The 15,308-nt window shown below is 47.7% G+C and overlaps 1 protein-coding gene across 1 annotated transcript in view; it reads right to left on the reverse strand.

Moving 5' to 3' along the window:
* Positions 1 to 14,568, reverse strand: part of LOC112622172 (cilia- and flagella-associated protein 74-like) — a 76,337-nt gene extending 61,769 nt beyond the window's left edge. Inside the window, exons 1-2 of the mRNA XM_025381465.1 lie at positions 14,432 to 14,568; positions 1,756 to 1,841 (exon numbers count right to left, since the gene is read on the reverse strand). Of these exons, the coding sequence (XP_025237250.1) occupies positions 1,756 to 1,822 (67 nt within the window). The 5' untranslated portion in view covers positions 1,823 to 1,841; positions 14,432 to 14,568. The remainder of the gene's footprint in view (positions 1 to 1,755; positions 1,842 to 14,431) is intronic.
* Positions 14,569 to 15,308: the final 740 nt, after the last annotated feature.

Raw genomic sequence — 15,308 nt, forward strand, 5'->3', positions numbered from 1 at the left:
AAGGAACCAGCCAAGCAGGCACAGGTGGAGGTAAACAGCCTGGGTGACGCAGTGGGATTGCGGCACTGGCGCCCCGAGAGAGAGAGTCAGGGACATCCATTTTGCAGACCGATGTAGGGGAGCCCGGGCTCAGCACCGCTTGGCTCGTGCCCAGAGAAAGAGTTAAGTTGCTGACCCTGAAGTCAAGGGAGAGCCAGCAGTGCAGCTGTGTGTGTGGGAGCCACCGGACTAAGCAGCCAGGACAGGGCGGACAGCGTGAGAGAAAGCCACTGGTGAGAGCTGCTGCTGAATAAAATCCTTTTTCACCTGCCTACGGCCCCCCGAGGGTTCCCTCCACTCATCCATCCACTCCCTTTGGACCTCAACATGACATTCGGCGTAGTTGTGAACCTGACACGGAGTCTCTGTCGCCCAGGCTGGAGTGCGGTGGTGCGATCTTGGCTCTCCCAAGCATTCGCCTCCCAGGTTCACGGGATCCTCCCACCTCAGCCTCCCGAGTAGCTGAGGCTACAGGAGTGTCCCACCACACCCGGCTAACTTTTATATTTTAGTAGAGAGAGGCTTTCCCCGTCATGGCCAGTCTGGTCTTGAACTCCTGACCTCAAGTGATCCACCTGCCTTGGCCTCCCCAAGTGCTGGGATGACAGGTGTGGGCCACCACACCTGGCCAGTTTTAGGATAAATCTTGACAAGCTCTAACTTGATGGTACTCAAAGCAAAATCCAGGGAACCCTGAGAGTCCCTGAGTGTCTTTCAGGGCCTGCGAGGTGAAAACTGTCTTCATGATCACACTCGCACGACATTTGTCTCCTCACTGTCTTCGCGTGAGAGGACAGTGGCGTTTTCCAGAGGCTGCGTGTGACAGGTGACGTCACAACAGACAGCTCTGAGACGCCAGCTGTCTTCTGTTAAACCGGACTCTTACGTTACCACCATAGGTTTGTTATTGCTATTTTAAGTGGCTAAGTATTAAAATGGTTTCGGCTTTAATTTTTGATACAGTAAGTATTGAAAGATACAGGCAACATAAACAAATGCTCTCTGGCTCTTCAATAATTTTTAAGAACGTAAAGCGATTCGCAGACAAAAGAGGCTGAAGGTCACTATCTCGGAAGATTACAGTGGACTTCCAGCAAAACATGGCAAATGGAACACAGCTTTTCTTCCCTTCATTAAATCTCAGTCAAAATGACGGAAAAGGCAGAAAGCCACAGTTGCAAGTGGGGCAGGAGAAGGAGACGGTGGTGAGGGGCAGGGGGGAGAAGGCCACCCAGCGCCAGGGGACGGGCAGCTGACTCAGCACACTACAGAACCCAAAACGAGGTGGGGAGTGGGGTGGGAGTGGGAAGGAAATGCATTTGCAGATTGCGATGGCCTGCCTGTGCCCAGAACTAGAACCAAATCAATGCACGTCTCAGAAAAATTTCAGATCATCAGAGATTTTTTAAAAAAAGCTTCCAGGAAAAGAAAACAAAAATAGGTCACATTCAAAGGACTGGGATAAAAATGGCATCAGATTTCTCAATACTGATGTTGGAAACTAGAAAACTACGGTCTGCTGCCTTCAACATCTCAGCCACAATTTATCTTTCTTTCAAATAAAGACAATAATATAAGCTCCCTCTTTGAGAGAAAAATGTGAGTGTAAAAGATACCCTCTCCCACAAATAAACGGAATTAAAGGGTGACTACGAAGCATATCGTTTGTCTTTCTTGTTGGTGAAACTTGTGCTACTGTGACAGAAGCTTTATTACCATCTTCCAAAAGGGGGGCATCGTCCAAAAGCCCGTCCTCGGAGAGCAGGCTGCTGTCGTCCTCCATGCTGGGAAATAGAAATCAGCTACAAAAGATGACCACAAAATATAGATCAATAAAATCGTAGATTAAAAAAACGATGAATTAACACTTTCTCTTAAAGAAGACATTAAGAGGCCGGGCGCGGTGGCTCAAGCCTGTAATCCCAGCACTTTGGGAGGCCGAGACGGGTGGATCACGAGGTCAGGAGATCGAGACCATCCTGGCTAACACGGTGAAACCCCGTCTCTACTAAAAAATAAGAAAAAAATTAGCCGGGCGAGGTGGCGGGCGCCTGTAGTCCCAGCTACTCGGGAGGCTGAGGCAGGAGAATGGCGGGAACCCGGGAGGCGGAGCTTGCAGTGAGCTGAGATCCGGCCACTGCACTCCAGCCCGGGCGACAGAGCGAGACTCCGTCTCAAAAAAAAAAAAAAAAAAAAAAAAGAAGACATTAAGAAAATAAACCACAGATTAGGAAAAAATGTTGGCAGCACACACATTTCTGACACAGGTCTTACATCTGGAACACACGAAGAGCTCCTATCAACCACATAAAGTCCAAACTCCAGTTTAAAAAGTCAAAAGAGGCCAGGCATGGTGGCTCATGCCTGTAATCCCAGCACTTCGGGAGGCCGAGGCAGGTGGATCACCTGAGGTCAGGAGTTCCAGACCAGCCCGGCCAACATGCTGAGGCCACGGTGAGCTGTGATTGCACCACTGCACTCCAGCCTGGGCAACAGAGTAAGACCCCGTCACAAAAGAAAAAAGAAACTGCCCAACAGTATTCCATAGTATCCCTTTACACTCCCACCAGCAAATACAAAATTAAAATAATTAAATACAAAATTAGCCTGGTGTGGTGGCAGGTGCCTACAATCCCAGTTACTCAGGAGGCTGAGGCAGGAGAATGGCTTGAACCCAGGAGGCAGAGGTTGCAGTGAGCTGAGATCGCGCCACTGCACTCCAGCCTGGGGACAAGAGCGAGAATCTGTCTCAAGGAAAAAAAAAAAAAAAGTCAAAAGATTTGGAATAGCCATAAGAAAAGAGACATACAAATGGCCAATATGCATGTGAAACTCCGTGTGACATCAGCATCTTTAGGGAAATATGAATCAAGCCATAATGAGATACTACTACATACTGATTAGAATGCCTGAGATCGGCCAGGCGCGGTGGCTCACGCCTGTAATCCCAGCACTTCAGGAGGCCGAGGCGGGCGGATCACAAGGTCAGGAGATTGAGACCATCCTGGCTAACACGGTGAAACCCCGTCTCTACTAAAAAATAGAAAAAATTAGCCAGGCGTGGTGGTGGGCGCCTGGGGTCCCAGCTACTCGGGAGGCTGAGGCAGGAGAATGGCGTGAACCTGGGAGGCAGAACTTGCAGTGAGCCGAGATCGCGCCACTGCACTCCAGCCTGGGCGACAGAATGAGACTCCGTCTCAAAAAAAAAAAAAAAAAAAAAGCCTGAGATCAGAACGCCAACAGTAAGCACTGGCAAGGCTGTGGAGGGGCTGGCATCACCCATGTTGCTGGTGGGAGTGTAAAGGGATACTGGGAAATACTGTTGGGCAGTTTCTTGTTTCTTTTTTTTTTTTTTTTTTTTTGAGACGGAGTCTCGCTCTGTTGCCCAGGCTGTAGTGCAGCGACTCAATCATAGTTCACTGCAGCCTCAAACTTCTGGGCTCGAGCAATCTTCCTGCCTCAGCTTCACAAGTAGCTAAGACTACATGCATATACCACCATGCCCAGGTAATTTTTAAATTCGTAGTAGAGATGGGGGGGGGGTCTCTCTTTGTTGCCCAGGCTGGTCTTGAACTCCTGGTCTCAGCCACAATTCGCCCACCTCAATCCCAAAGTGCTGGGATTACAAGCTTGAGCCACTACATCTGGCACCGAAACCAATTCTTAAATAATTTCAAAATTATCATTACACTTTGGTTATCACTTTGGGGATGTTAGGAGCTTGCTCGTGTGGAACTCTTGGGACCGAATCTTCTGTGTCCATATGTTGGAACTAAATAATTTCACTCAAGAAACAGGCCGGGCGCAGTGGCTCCTGTCTATAATCCCAGCACTTTGGGAGGCTGAAGTGGGTGGATCCCTTGAGGTCAGGAGTTTGAGACCAGCCTGGCCAACATGGTAAAACCCCGTATCTACTAAAAATACAAAAACTAGCCAGGTATGGTGGCGGGCACCTGTAGTCCCAGCTACATGGGAGGCTGAGGCAGGAGAATTGCTTGAGCCCAGGAGGTGGAGGCTGCAGTGAGCTGAGATCATGCCACTGCATTCTAACTGTCTCAGAAAAAAAGAAACAATGTTAAAATCACAAAATCACAAACTCTTTACTTATTTTTTCTGATGAGAATCAAATTTAATGTCTAACTTTATTTTAGTTTTTTGAGACGGTTTGACTCTGTTGCCCAGGCTGGAGTGCAGTAGTGCCATCACAGCTCACTGCAGCCTCGAACTCCTGGGCTCAACCGATCCTCCTGCTTCAACCTCCCAAGGAGCTGGGACTACAGGCACACACCACCACACCCAGCTGATTTTTGTATTTTCTGTAGAGACAGGGTTTCGCCGTGTTGCCCAGGCTGGTCTCAAACTTTTGGGATCCAGTGATCCACCTGCCTTGGCCTTCTCAAGTGTTGGAATTAGAGGCGTGAGCCATTGCACCCAGACAGTGTCTATTTTCTATTATATCTTAAATATGTGATTGGTTTTAACACCTATTAATCACATCATGCGTGTACCATGATTAATATACAAAAGAGCTAATGTCAAATGCTTACAAATCAGCGGGGCACAATGGCTCATGCCTGTAATCCCAGCAACATGGGAGCCTGCGCTGGGAGGCTCTCTTGAAGCCAGGAGTTTGAGATCAGCCTGGGCAACACAGTAAGACCTACATCTCTAGAAAAAAAAAAAAGTGCCCAGGGGCGGCGGCTCACACCTGTAATCCCAGCACTTCGGAAGGCCAAGGCGGGTGGATCACAAGGTCAGGAGATTGAGACCATCCTAGCTAACATGGTGAAACCCCGTCTCTATTAAAAATACAAAAAATTAGCCCGGTGTGGTGGCGGGCGCCTGTGGTTCCAACTACTGGGGAGGTTGAGGCAGGAGAATGGTGTGAACCCAGGAGGCGGAGCTTGCAGTGAGCTGAGATCACATCACTGCATCTTAGCAGCCTGGGCGACAGAGACAGACTCCGTCTCAAAAAAAAAAAAAAGTAAAAAAATGTAGCCAGGCGTGGTGGTGCGTGTCTGTGGTTCTACCTATTCAGTACGCTGCGGTGGGAGGATCACTTGAGCCCAAGAGGTCAAGGCTGCAGTGAGCCGTGATTGTGCCACTGCAGCCCAGCCTGGGTGACAGAGCAAGATCCTGACTCTAAAGTTGTTTAAAAAAAAAAAAAAAAAAGGCTTACAAGTCAACATATCTATCATAGAGACAGACATTTTACATGGGAATTAGCATTACTATTTCACATTGAAATGAGTAATTCCAGGTGAAATGTATATAAATGTTGACATTATGTATGAGATGCTAAAACTGTAAAATTGTAGAGGGCTGTTTTTCATTGCTTAACTTAGCAATTGCTTCAGAATAATTCACTAAAAATATTTCAGTGCCTAGCAATGTTTCTTGGATGAATTATTAATATATCAATGCCAGCAATTTTTTAAACTTACAAAGAAATAATTGCATTTTAAAGTCCTGAGAGGCAGAATTTTAAGGCATCTTGTAAAATTCCAACAATATTTTTCCCCTTGAAGGAACTGATTAACTTGCTAGTCTTTGAATGGCAGGGTTTTTAGAAGATACTTAGAAAATGGCCAAACCTATTCAGCTCGGTGCTCATGAATTCCCTGTGGCCTCCGTGACCTCGTTTTGCTGGACACCCAGTGGGTGACAGTCTTATAGAAGGTGTCCTTGCGCACACACAGTTCCATTTCAGATGATCACACGAAACCACATGCACTGAGCATCCGTTAAAGACAGCACTTCCAACAGGCAGTCACCTCTGATCTCTCCTGAGTCCTCACTAACAACAGGGGGTAGATGTACTGTTTTCAGTACGTGAATCTACCAGGGCAAGGGCCAGTGGGAGAAACAGGAGCAAAGAGAAGCGGGAGGTGGAGGGATGAGGGTGGCTGTCCCTGCAGACAGAGGCGCTGGCTGACGCTCTGCAGGGGAAGCTGAGAACAAACCCGACGTTGCCACACAGCTGTGAAAGGCTCAGGAATGGGTAGCTTCAGGTGCTCCTCCGGTGGGAGCAGTGGGATCGGGAACCGAGAGAGCCAGGAAAGCGCGGAAGTTCCACCGCGGTAACGTGGCTGGCCAGTGTGCCGTCATCACGCTGAAAACCATCAGAAATGCTGGATAGGACTGTACTTTAATTCTCGTAAAAATGGTGAAGAACAAACCAGGTGAGCTGGCTCACACCTATAATCCTAGCACTTTGGGAAGCCGAAGCGGGTGGATCACTTAAGGTTTGAGACCAGCCTGGCCAACATAGTGAAACCCCATCTCTACTGAAAATACAAAAATTAGCCAGGCGTGATGGCGTGTCCCTGTAACCCCAGCTACTTAGGAGGCTGAGGCAGGAGAATCATTTGAACCCGGGAGGTAGAGGTTGCAGTGACCTGAAATCATGCCACTGCACTCCAGCCTGGGCAACAGAATGAGACTCAGTCTCAAAAAAAAAAAAAAAAAGTTGAAGAACGAACAAAATAAGGAACTTTCAGGTTAAAACCTAAGTAAAGGTAAAAATATAGATTAAATAACCAAGCTAAAGGGAAGTATATTATCAAATTGCATTAAAAACCAAGAACAGGCTGGGCACGGTGGCTCATGCCTGTAATCCCAGCACTTTGGGAGGCTGAAGCGGGCGGATCACGAGGTCAGGAGATCGAGACCATCCTGGCTAACATGGTAAAACCTCATCTCTACTAAAAATACAAAAAATTAGCTGGGCGTGGTAGCGGGTGCCTGTAGTCCCAGCTACTCAGGAGGCTAAGGCAGGAGAATGGTGTGAACCCAGGAGGCAGAGCTTGCAGCGAGCCGAGATCGCGCCACTGCACTCCAGCCTCGGGGATAGAGTGAGACTCCGTCTCAAACAAACAAACAAACTAACTAACTAAACAACAACAACAACAAAACCAAGAACCACAAAAACAAATCAAACTAACTTTTTTTGTTTTTGTTTTTGTTTTTTGAGGCAGAGTCTCACTCTGTCACCCAGGCTGGAGGTCAGAGGTGTGATCTTGGCTCACTGCAACCTCCGCCTCCTGGGTTCAAGCAATTCTTGTGCCTCAGCCTCCTGGGCAGCTGGGATTACCGGCACGGGCCACCACGCTCAGCTAATTTTTGTATTTTTGGTAGAGACGGAGTTTCATCATGTTGGCCAGGCTGGTTTCAAACTCCTGACCTCAGATGATCCGCCCACCTCAGCCTTCCAAAGTGCTGGGATTACAGGTGCGAACTACTGCACCTGGCCAATCTCTACAATTTAAAAGAGACATCCAGGCCGGGCATAGTGGCTCACTCCTGTAGTCCCAGCACTTTGGGAGGCCGATGCAGGAGGATCACGAGGTCAGGAGATCGAGACCATCCTGGCTAACACGGTGAAACCCCATCTCTACTAAAAATACAAAAAATTAGCCGGGTGAGGTGGCAGGCGCCTGTAGTCTCAGCTACTCGGGAGGCTGGGGCAGGAGAATGGCGTGAACCCGGGAGGCGGAGCTTGCAGTGAGCCGAGATTGTGCCACTGCACTCCAGCCTGGGCCACAGAGCAAGACTCCGTCTCAAAAAATAAAAAAATAAAAAATAAAAAAAGAGAGAGACAGACATCTAAAACACAAGCTTAAGAAGCATTGCATTTTAAAAGTCAGAAAGAAATGCAGGTACCATAAACAGGAAGTTACTGGAGTTGTCTAGAAACAGACAAAAAACTTAGGCAAAAAGCAGGAACAGCAGTGGGGACACATTCTAACCACATGTTCAATTCACCAGGAAGACTCAGCAGCTTCAAATCTGCATTTAATGTTGATTGATCAGATTATTCATTGATCAAATTATTCATTATGGGTGCTACTTTAAACATATGAAAAAATAGAGAAAAAATCAAATTAAGCGTGTGATCTCATGTGGGTGTCTAAGTGGACTGGCAATAACAGAAAGAAGGGCTCCTGAAATATCGGCCGGGTGCGGTGGCTCACGCCTGTAATCCCAGCACTTTTGGAGGCCAAGGCGGGTGGATCACTTGAGGTCTGGAGTTCGAGACCAGCCTGACCAACATGGTGAAACCCCGGCTCTACTAAAAATACAAAAATTAGCCGGGTGTGGTGGGGGACATCTGTAATCCCAGCTATTCAGCAGGCTGAAGCAGGAGAATTGCTGAAACTGAAACTCAGGAGGTGGAGGTTGCAGTGAGCCAAGACCATGCCACTACACTCCAGCCTGGGCAACAGAGCAAGACTTTGCCTCAAAAAAAAAAAAAAAAAAAAAGAGAAAGAAAGAAAAAAATAAATAAAAGGCATAAGGAATGGAAGGGAAAAATGGTCATTACTTCAGATAAAATGACTGTATACATAGAAAATCCAAACAAATATACAGATAAGTTATTTAATTAAAACAACTTAGTAATGTTGCTAGGTACAACTTCAATAATAAAAACCAAGTATATTTCTATTTATCAGAAGAAATAATGAGAAAATAAGATTTAGAAAAGCTACCATTTACAATTACATAAAAAACCATGAAGTACTCAAGAATAAATACAACAAAAGACACACAGACCTCCACAGAGAAAATGAGGAGCCTCCTCGGGCAACATTAAAGGAGACGGACATAAAAATAAATGGAACAAATGACCCCGTTTCTTCAACAAATAAATGGCCTGGGGGAAGATAAGGAAGGGGGGGGTCTTTAAGTCAAAAGAGCCTCGAGAGACAAGTTGGCCACATGCAACCTGGGGATCTTGTTCGAATCTCCATTCAAGCAAACTAGCTGTGAAAGACATTTTTGAGACAATTCCTGAAAACGAGCACAAACTGGCATTAGTTTCCATTAAGAAATTATTAATGTGGGCCGGGTGTGGTGGCTCACACCTATAATCCCAGCACTTTGGGAGGCCGAGGCGGGCAGATCACTTGAGGTCAGGAGTTCGAGACCATCCTGGCCAACATGGTGAAACCCCGTCTCTACTAAAAATACAAAAATTAGCTGGGTGTGGTGGTGCGTGGCTGTAATCCCAGCTACTTGGGAGGCTGAGGCAGGAGAATCGCTTGAATCTGGGAGGCAGAGGTTGCAGTGACCCGAGATCACGCCATTGCACTCCAGCCTGGGTGACAGAGCAAGACTTCGTCTCAAAACAAAAAACAAAAAACAAAAAACAAAAAAACAAGAACTTATTAATTGTATTGGGGTTGATGATTTTGTGGTTATGCTAAAAACAAGTTTCTATCTGTCAGAGGCATCTACAAGTTTTTTCCAGGAGAAATGATGTCACGCCTGGGATTTTCTTTGAAACACACTGGTCCAGAACTACAAGTAGGGAGGGGTACTGGGAGAGGAACGCTGTGAGGCTGACACTTGGGGCTTTTTTGACTTTGCAATTTTCCATAATAAAAGTTTTTTCTAAAAGAAAGTATAAATAAATAGGCTGGGCGTGATGGCTCACGCCTGTAATCCCAGCACTTTCGGAGGCCGAGGTGGGTGGATCATGAGGTCAGGAGATCAAGACCATCCTGGCCAACACGGTGAAACCCCGTCTCTACTAAAAATACAAAAACAAAATGAGCCGGGTGTGGTGGCGGGCGCCTGTAGTCCCAGCTACTTGGGAGGCTGAGGCAGGAGGATCGCTTGAACCCGGGAGGCGGAGCTTGCAGTGAGCCGAGATCGCGCCACTGCACTCCACCCTGGGTGACATAGCAAGACTCCATCTCAAAAAAATAAATAAAAATAAATAAATAAATAAACAAACAGCTGCATGTTCAAGCACTAGAAACCCAATGTTGTCAGGAAGTCAGTCCTTTCCAAAGTGCTCTGCAGATTCCCTAAAACCCCCATCCAAATCCCAACAGAAATGTGTGTGTGTGTGTCTGCATGCCAGAGAGATACTCATCTGGTGAACTGTAAAATGTATATGGAAGAACAATGGAACCATAGTTCTGAAGGGGGAAGGGTTGCCCCACCAGATATCAAGATTGATTCTAAAGCTGTAAAATTAAGACAGTAGAGTGCTTTGACCAAGACAAACAGACCAAAGGAACAGATCAGAGAGGCCAGAAATCGGCCCTCAAGTACTAGCGCTATGCAGGATGGAAGCAGGGTTGCCGAGCAGCCGCCACGGAATGGACGTCCTTGTCGGCACCCACCTGAAGATCGATCCCACGTGGATTAGAGACTCGTTTGGGAAAAATCAAATTTCTGCTACAGTGTGTGTGTTAGCGAGGAGTCAATGGGGGGTAGGAATGGAGCCTTGTTACCTCAGAATTTCTTAAATAAGACACTAAAAACATTAGGCACAAAGGGAAAAGTTGGTAGAGTTGCCCACGTTTCAATTAAAAACTGTCATTCAGGGCCGGGCGCAGTGGCTCACGCCTGTAATCCCAGCACTTTGGGAGGCCGAGATGGGCGGATCACGAGGTCAGGAGATCGAGACCATCCTGGCTAACACGGTGAAACCCCGTCTCCACTAAAAAATACAAAAAAAAAAAAAAACTAGCCGGGCGAAGTGGCGGGCGCCTGTAGTCCCAGCTACTCGGGAGGCTGAGGGAGGAGAATGGCGTGAACGCGGGAGGCGGAGCTTGCAGTGAGCTGAGATCCGGCCACTGCACTCCAGCCTGGGCGGCAGAGCGAGACTCCGTCTCAAAAAAAAAAACAAAACAAAAAACAACTTTCATTCAGGCCAGGAGCAGTGGCTCACACCTGTAATCCCAGCACTTTGGGAGGCCGAGGTAGGTGGGTCACTTGAGGTCAGGAGTTCAAGACCACCTGGCCAACACGGCAAAACCCCATCTCTACAAAAAATACAAAAATTAGTCGGGCGTGGTGGTGTGCAGCTGTAACCCCAGCTACTCGGGAGGCTGAGGTAAGAGACTCCCTTGAACCTGGGAGGCGGAGGTTGCAGTGAGCCAAGATTGTGCCACTGCACTCCAGCTCAGGCGACAGAGCAAGACTCTATCTCAAACAAACAAACAAACAAAACCAAATCTTTTGTTCAGATGACATCCTAGGGAAAGTTAAAGAAAACCTACAAAGTAGAAGACAATCACAGCACATAACCCAGAGGTTTACTGTCAAGACCACGTAAGGAATATCCATGAATGAGTGAAGAAGACAGACAGCCCCATACCAAAATGGGCAAAAGACTTCAACAGGCACTTCACAGTCCTAGTCAAGGGCGTGCCGTGTCCCCTCACATGCTCACGGGTTCGGAGGATCAGGACATGGGTTTTTTGGGGAAAGAGGAGCTCAGACTGCCTACGGCACCCTCTAGCTCCGCGATTCCGCTCCCAGGAGCACACCCTACAGAAAATCCCACCCGTTGTCTTAGCTTCCTGGGGTCACCATAACAAAGTACCACAACCTAGGTGGCTTCGACAGCAGAAGTTATCTCACGGTACTAGAAGCCATCGTCTAAAACCGAGTTGCTGGCAGGGCCATGCTCCCTCTGAAGGCACGAGGAAAGGGCCTGTTTCAGGCCTGTCTTGTAGCTTCTGTTAGTTCTGTGGCTTGTGGCAGCAAAATTCCAATCTTCATAGGACATTCTCTCTGTGTGCATGTCTATGTCCAAATTTCTCCTTTTTATAAGGACACCGGTCATACTGGATGAGGTGCTCACCCTATTCTAGTATATCCTCCTCTTAGCTACTTACAGGCATCACCGTAAGTCCAAGTAAGGTCATATTCTCAGGTCCTGAGGCTTAGAGACAGCCCTGATGGCCGTGGTGCCACTGTGTGAATGAATCTCTCACACAACCCCGAGGAGAAAAAGACAGAGGCACGCCTGATACTCTTCCTCTCCCCCTTCCCTTCACTGTCACAGTAGGTTCCCTGGGTGGGGCAGGTGCAGCAGGATCCACAGTGGCCCAGGCTGGGCTGTCGGAGCCTGACTGGGTGAGGAGGGTGCCAGTGTGTATGACTGAGGCTCAGAGCTGTATGCGGGCACCTGGCTGGGCGAGGAGGGTGCTGGTGTGTACGACTGAGGCTCAGAGCTGTATGCGGGCACCTGGCTGGGTGAGGAGGGTGCCGGTATGTGTGGCTGCAGCTCAGAGCTGTATGCGGGCGCCTGGCCGGGTGAGGAGGGTGGGGGTGTGTGCGGCTGAGGCTCAGAGCTGGATGGCAGAGCCTGAGAGGGAAGAGGGCAGCCCCAGGTGTGGTCCAGCAGAGTGTATCAGAGCCCAGGCAGGGGAGGAAGGTGTCCACCGTGACAGCCTCCTAGGCCAAGCCTGGGAGTGATAACATATTTGCATAGCTTCCGAGTACCTCCAACAAAATGCTTGTTAATTACGAAGGAAAAAAGAACTTCCCAGTGGAGATGCTGGCAGATACCACCTTGATGAAGAGCTCAAAGTGAACATCACCAGTAACGTGACAGCGTGACCACTGTGAGTCACTGACTGGATGGAACGAACAGGCTATGGCGTTACCTCTGTGACTTTCCGAGACACACAGTGGGAATCTAATCACCAGGACACAGCAGAGAAACCAAATGGAGGGACTTTCTACAAAGTAATTGGCCCATGACCTTCAAAGGTGTCAGGGTCATGACAGCCAAAGCAAGGCCAAGGAATGTTCTGGACCGAAGGGGAATAAAGAGGTATGGTGAGAATTCAGTGTAAAGTGATTCCAGGCTGGATCCTTCCACGTTGGGGGCCTGATGCAATTAACTGGCAAAGCATGTTTGACAGACTGTGGGGTAAACACAGCAACAGGCCTGTGTCCTCCTGTGTGGCTGTGTTGGAGAATGTCCTTGTTTGTGGAAAAATACACTCGACAAGGGTGGGGGGCGACAGAGCACCATGAAGGCAACTTACTCTCAAACACTTCACGACAAGTTTTTTTGTGCTGAGCTTACAACTTTTATACAAGTTTGGGATTGTTTCAAAAAATTTTAAAGAATATATGTGGTATTACATAAAGTTTATATGTATTATTAAACTTATATAAAAGTATATGTGGGATTACATAAACCTTATATATATATAATATAAAACTTTATATAATACAAAGTTTATATAATGCCACATATATTCTTTAAAATTTTATATAAATAAATTTATATAAAGTTTAAAATAAGTGAAAGTTAATGGGGCATGGTGGCTGGTCGCCTGTAATCCCAGCACTTTGGGAGGCGGAGGCGGCTGGATCACCTGAGATCAGGAGTTCAAGACCAGCCTGGCCAACATGCAGAAACCCCGTCTCTACTAAAAATACAAAAATTAGCCGGGCATGGTGGCAGGCACTTATAAGCCCTCAGGAGGCTGAGGCAGGAGAATCACTTGAACCCAGGAGGTGGAGGTTGCAGTGAGCCAAGATCGCACCACTGCACTCCAACCTGGGCAACACAGTGAGACTCTGTCTCAAAAAAAAAAATTTAAAGAATATATGTAGTATTATATAAAGTTTAGTATATATCATTAAACTTACATAAAATTATATGTGGTTTTATGTATAGTTTATATATATTTTATATATAGTTTATATAGTATATTTATATTATATATTTATATAATACCACATACATTCTTTAAAATTTTATATAAGTTTATATAAAGTTTAAAATAAGTGAAAGTTAACTATATTTTTTAGGGACGCATGCATAGTTAAGTAAAACTAAAGAAAATTATATATTATCTTTAAAATTTTATATACATACAAAGTTTATATAGTTTAAAATAAGTGAAAGTTAACTATATTGTTTAGGGACGCATGCATAGGTAAGTAAAACTGAAGAAAAAGTCAGACATGGTCAAGAAGAGCGGGTCTGTGAACGGCAAGGGGGAGTGACTTTGGGGTGCTGATGTTCTATTTCTTAACTTGGGTAGTAGCTACTGATGTTCGCTTTATAACCAGTCTCTAAGTTGAACATGCGCATTTATGCATCATCTTTACCCAGAGAATCGCTGTCAATTTCTTTCGAACTGTGGGCCCCAGAGCAGGCCTGCTGACTACCTCAATACTTGGCTTATGCAGACAAAAGGAGTATTCCTTTAGTAGTAACAAAATACTAGAGGCAAATCAGCTTCCAAAACCAGGTTATACATACTAAAACCAAACGACTTTGGGGCTATGGACCATGCTCTCCTTTTTAGCTAGGCAGACACTCATGAGTCTTAACTTTTTACCAGACAGGCTGGCCCTTGATTTTTGTTTAATGTTTTTGTAAATGTGTTATAATAATACATTATTATAACATCTGCTGCAAAGTCAGGTGCGGGCCCCTCAATCGAGGCTGTGCCAGCGTCGGGGTTCCCTGAAACGAACCAGGGACTAGAACTATTAACAGTCATTTCTGTGGCACAGCTTTCAGGGAAAGGCGTTTAATATGGGACGGAGTTCTGCCTGGGGGGCGGGGGTCAAACGCTTCCAGCTCAGCCCCAGGGTCAAACGCATCCGCCCCGACACCCACCTCTGGCTGGCCTGGGTCCCAGGTTCTCGGGGTCCGGGGGCACAGAAGCCCCGGGCTGCTCCGGGAGGCGGCGGTCCTTGGCGAAGGCCGTCCGCGGCGCCAGCGGCGTGGTTTGGAGCGGGGAGCTCCATGGCAACGGAAGACTCCATCGTGGCCGGAGGGGGAGCCTCGCCCGTGCTGCTCCCCCGACTGGAGCGGGTGGCTTGGTCCGACCCACCACCCACCGCGCGGCGCGGGGCGGGGCTGGGCCTGCTCTCCCGGCAGGAGCGGGGCGGTCGCGGGCCCCGAGGCACGGCTGAAGGGGCAGGCTACAGGCCGCGGGTGGGGGGACGTCTCCGGGGTCCCAGACGTCCAGGCCTGGCCCAGGGCCCAGCCTTGGAGGTGACAGACAGGCTTGGGGGGCCTGGAGGAGCTCAGCACGGGCGCGGGGGCTCAGAGGACCGGGGCAGGTGCACGATGGTTTGAAGTCATTGTCAACCTAAAAAACTAGGAGGTTTCCCGTGAAAATGGGTATTTTTCTCTTCTCTTGAAAATGGAAGATCGGGCCGGGCAGGGTGGCTCACGCCTGTAATCCCAGCACTTTAGAAGGCCGAGGTAGACGGATCACTTGAGGTCAGGAGTTCGAGACCAGCCTGGCCAACATGGTGAAACCCCATCTTTTCTAAATATACAAAAATTAGCAGGGCGTGGTGGCAGCTGCCTGTAATCCCAGCTACTCAGGAGGCTGAGGCAGGAGAATCGCTTGAATCCAGGAGGAGGAGGTTGCAGTGAGCCAAGATCACACCACTGCACTCCAGCCTGGATGACAGAATGAGACTCCAGCTCAAAAAAAAAAAAAAAAAAAAAAAGACTTCTGGATTTTATGTTCCAGCAAAGG

The sequence above is a fragment of the Theropithecus gelada genome, chromosome 1 (assembly GCF_003255815.1).
Source record: "Theropithecus gelada isolate Dixy chromosome 1, Tgel_1.0, whole genome shotgun sequence".
Lineage (NCBI taxonomy): Eukaryota > Metazoa > Chordata > Mammalia > Primates > Cercopithecidae > Theropithecus > Theropithecus gelada.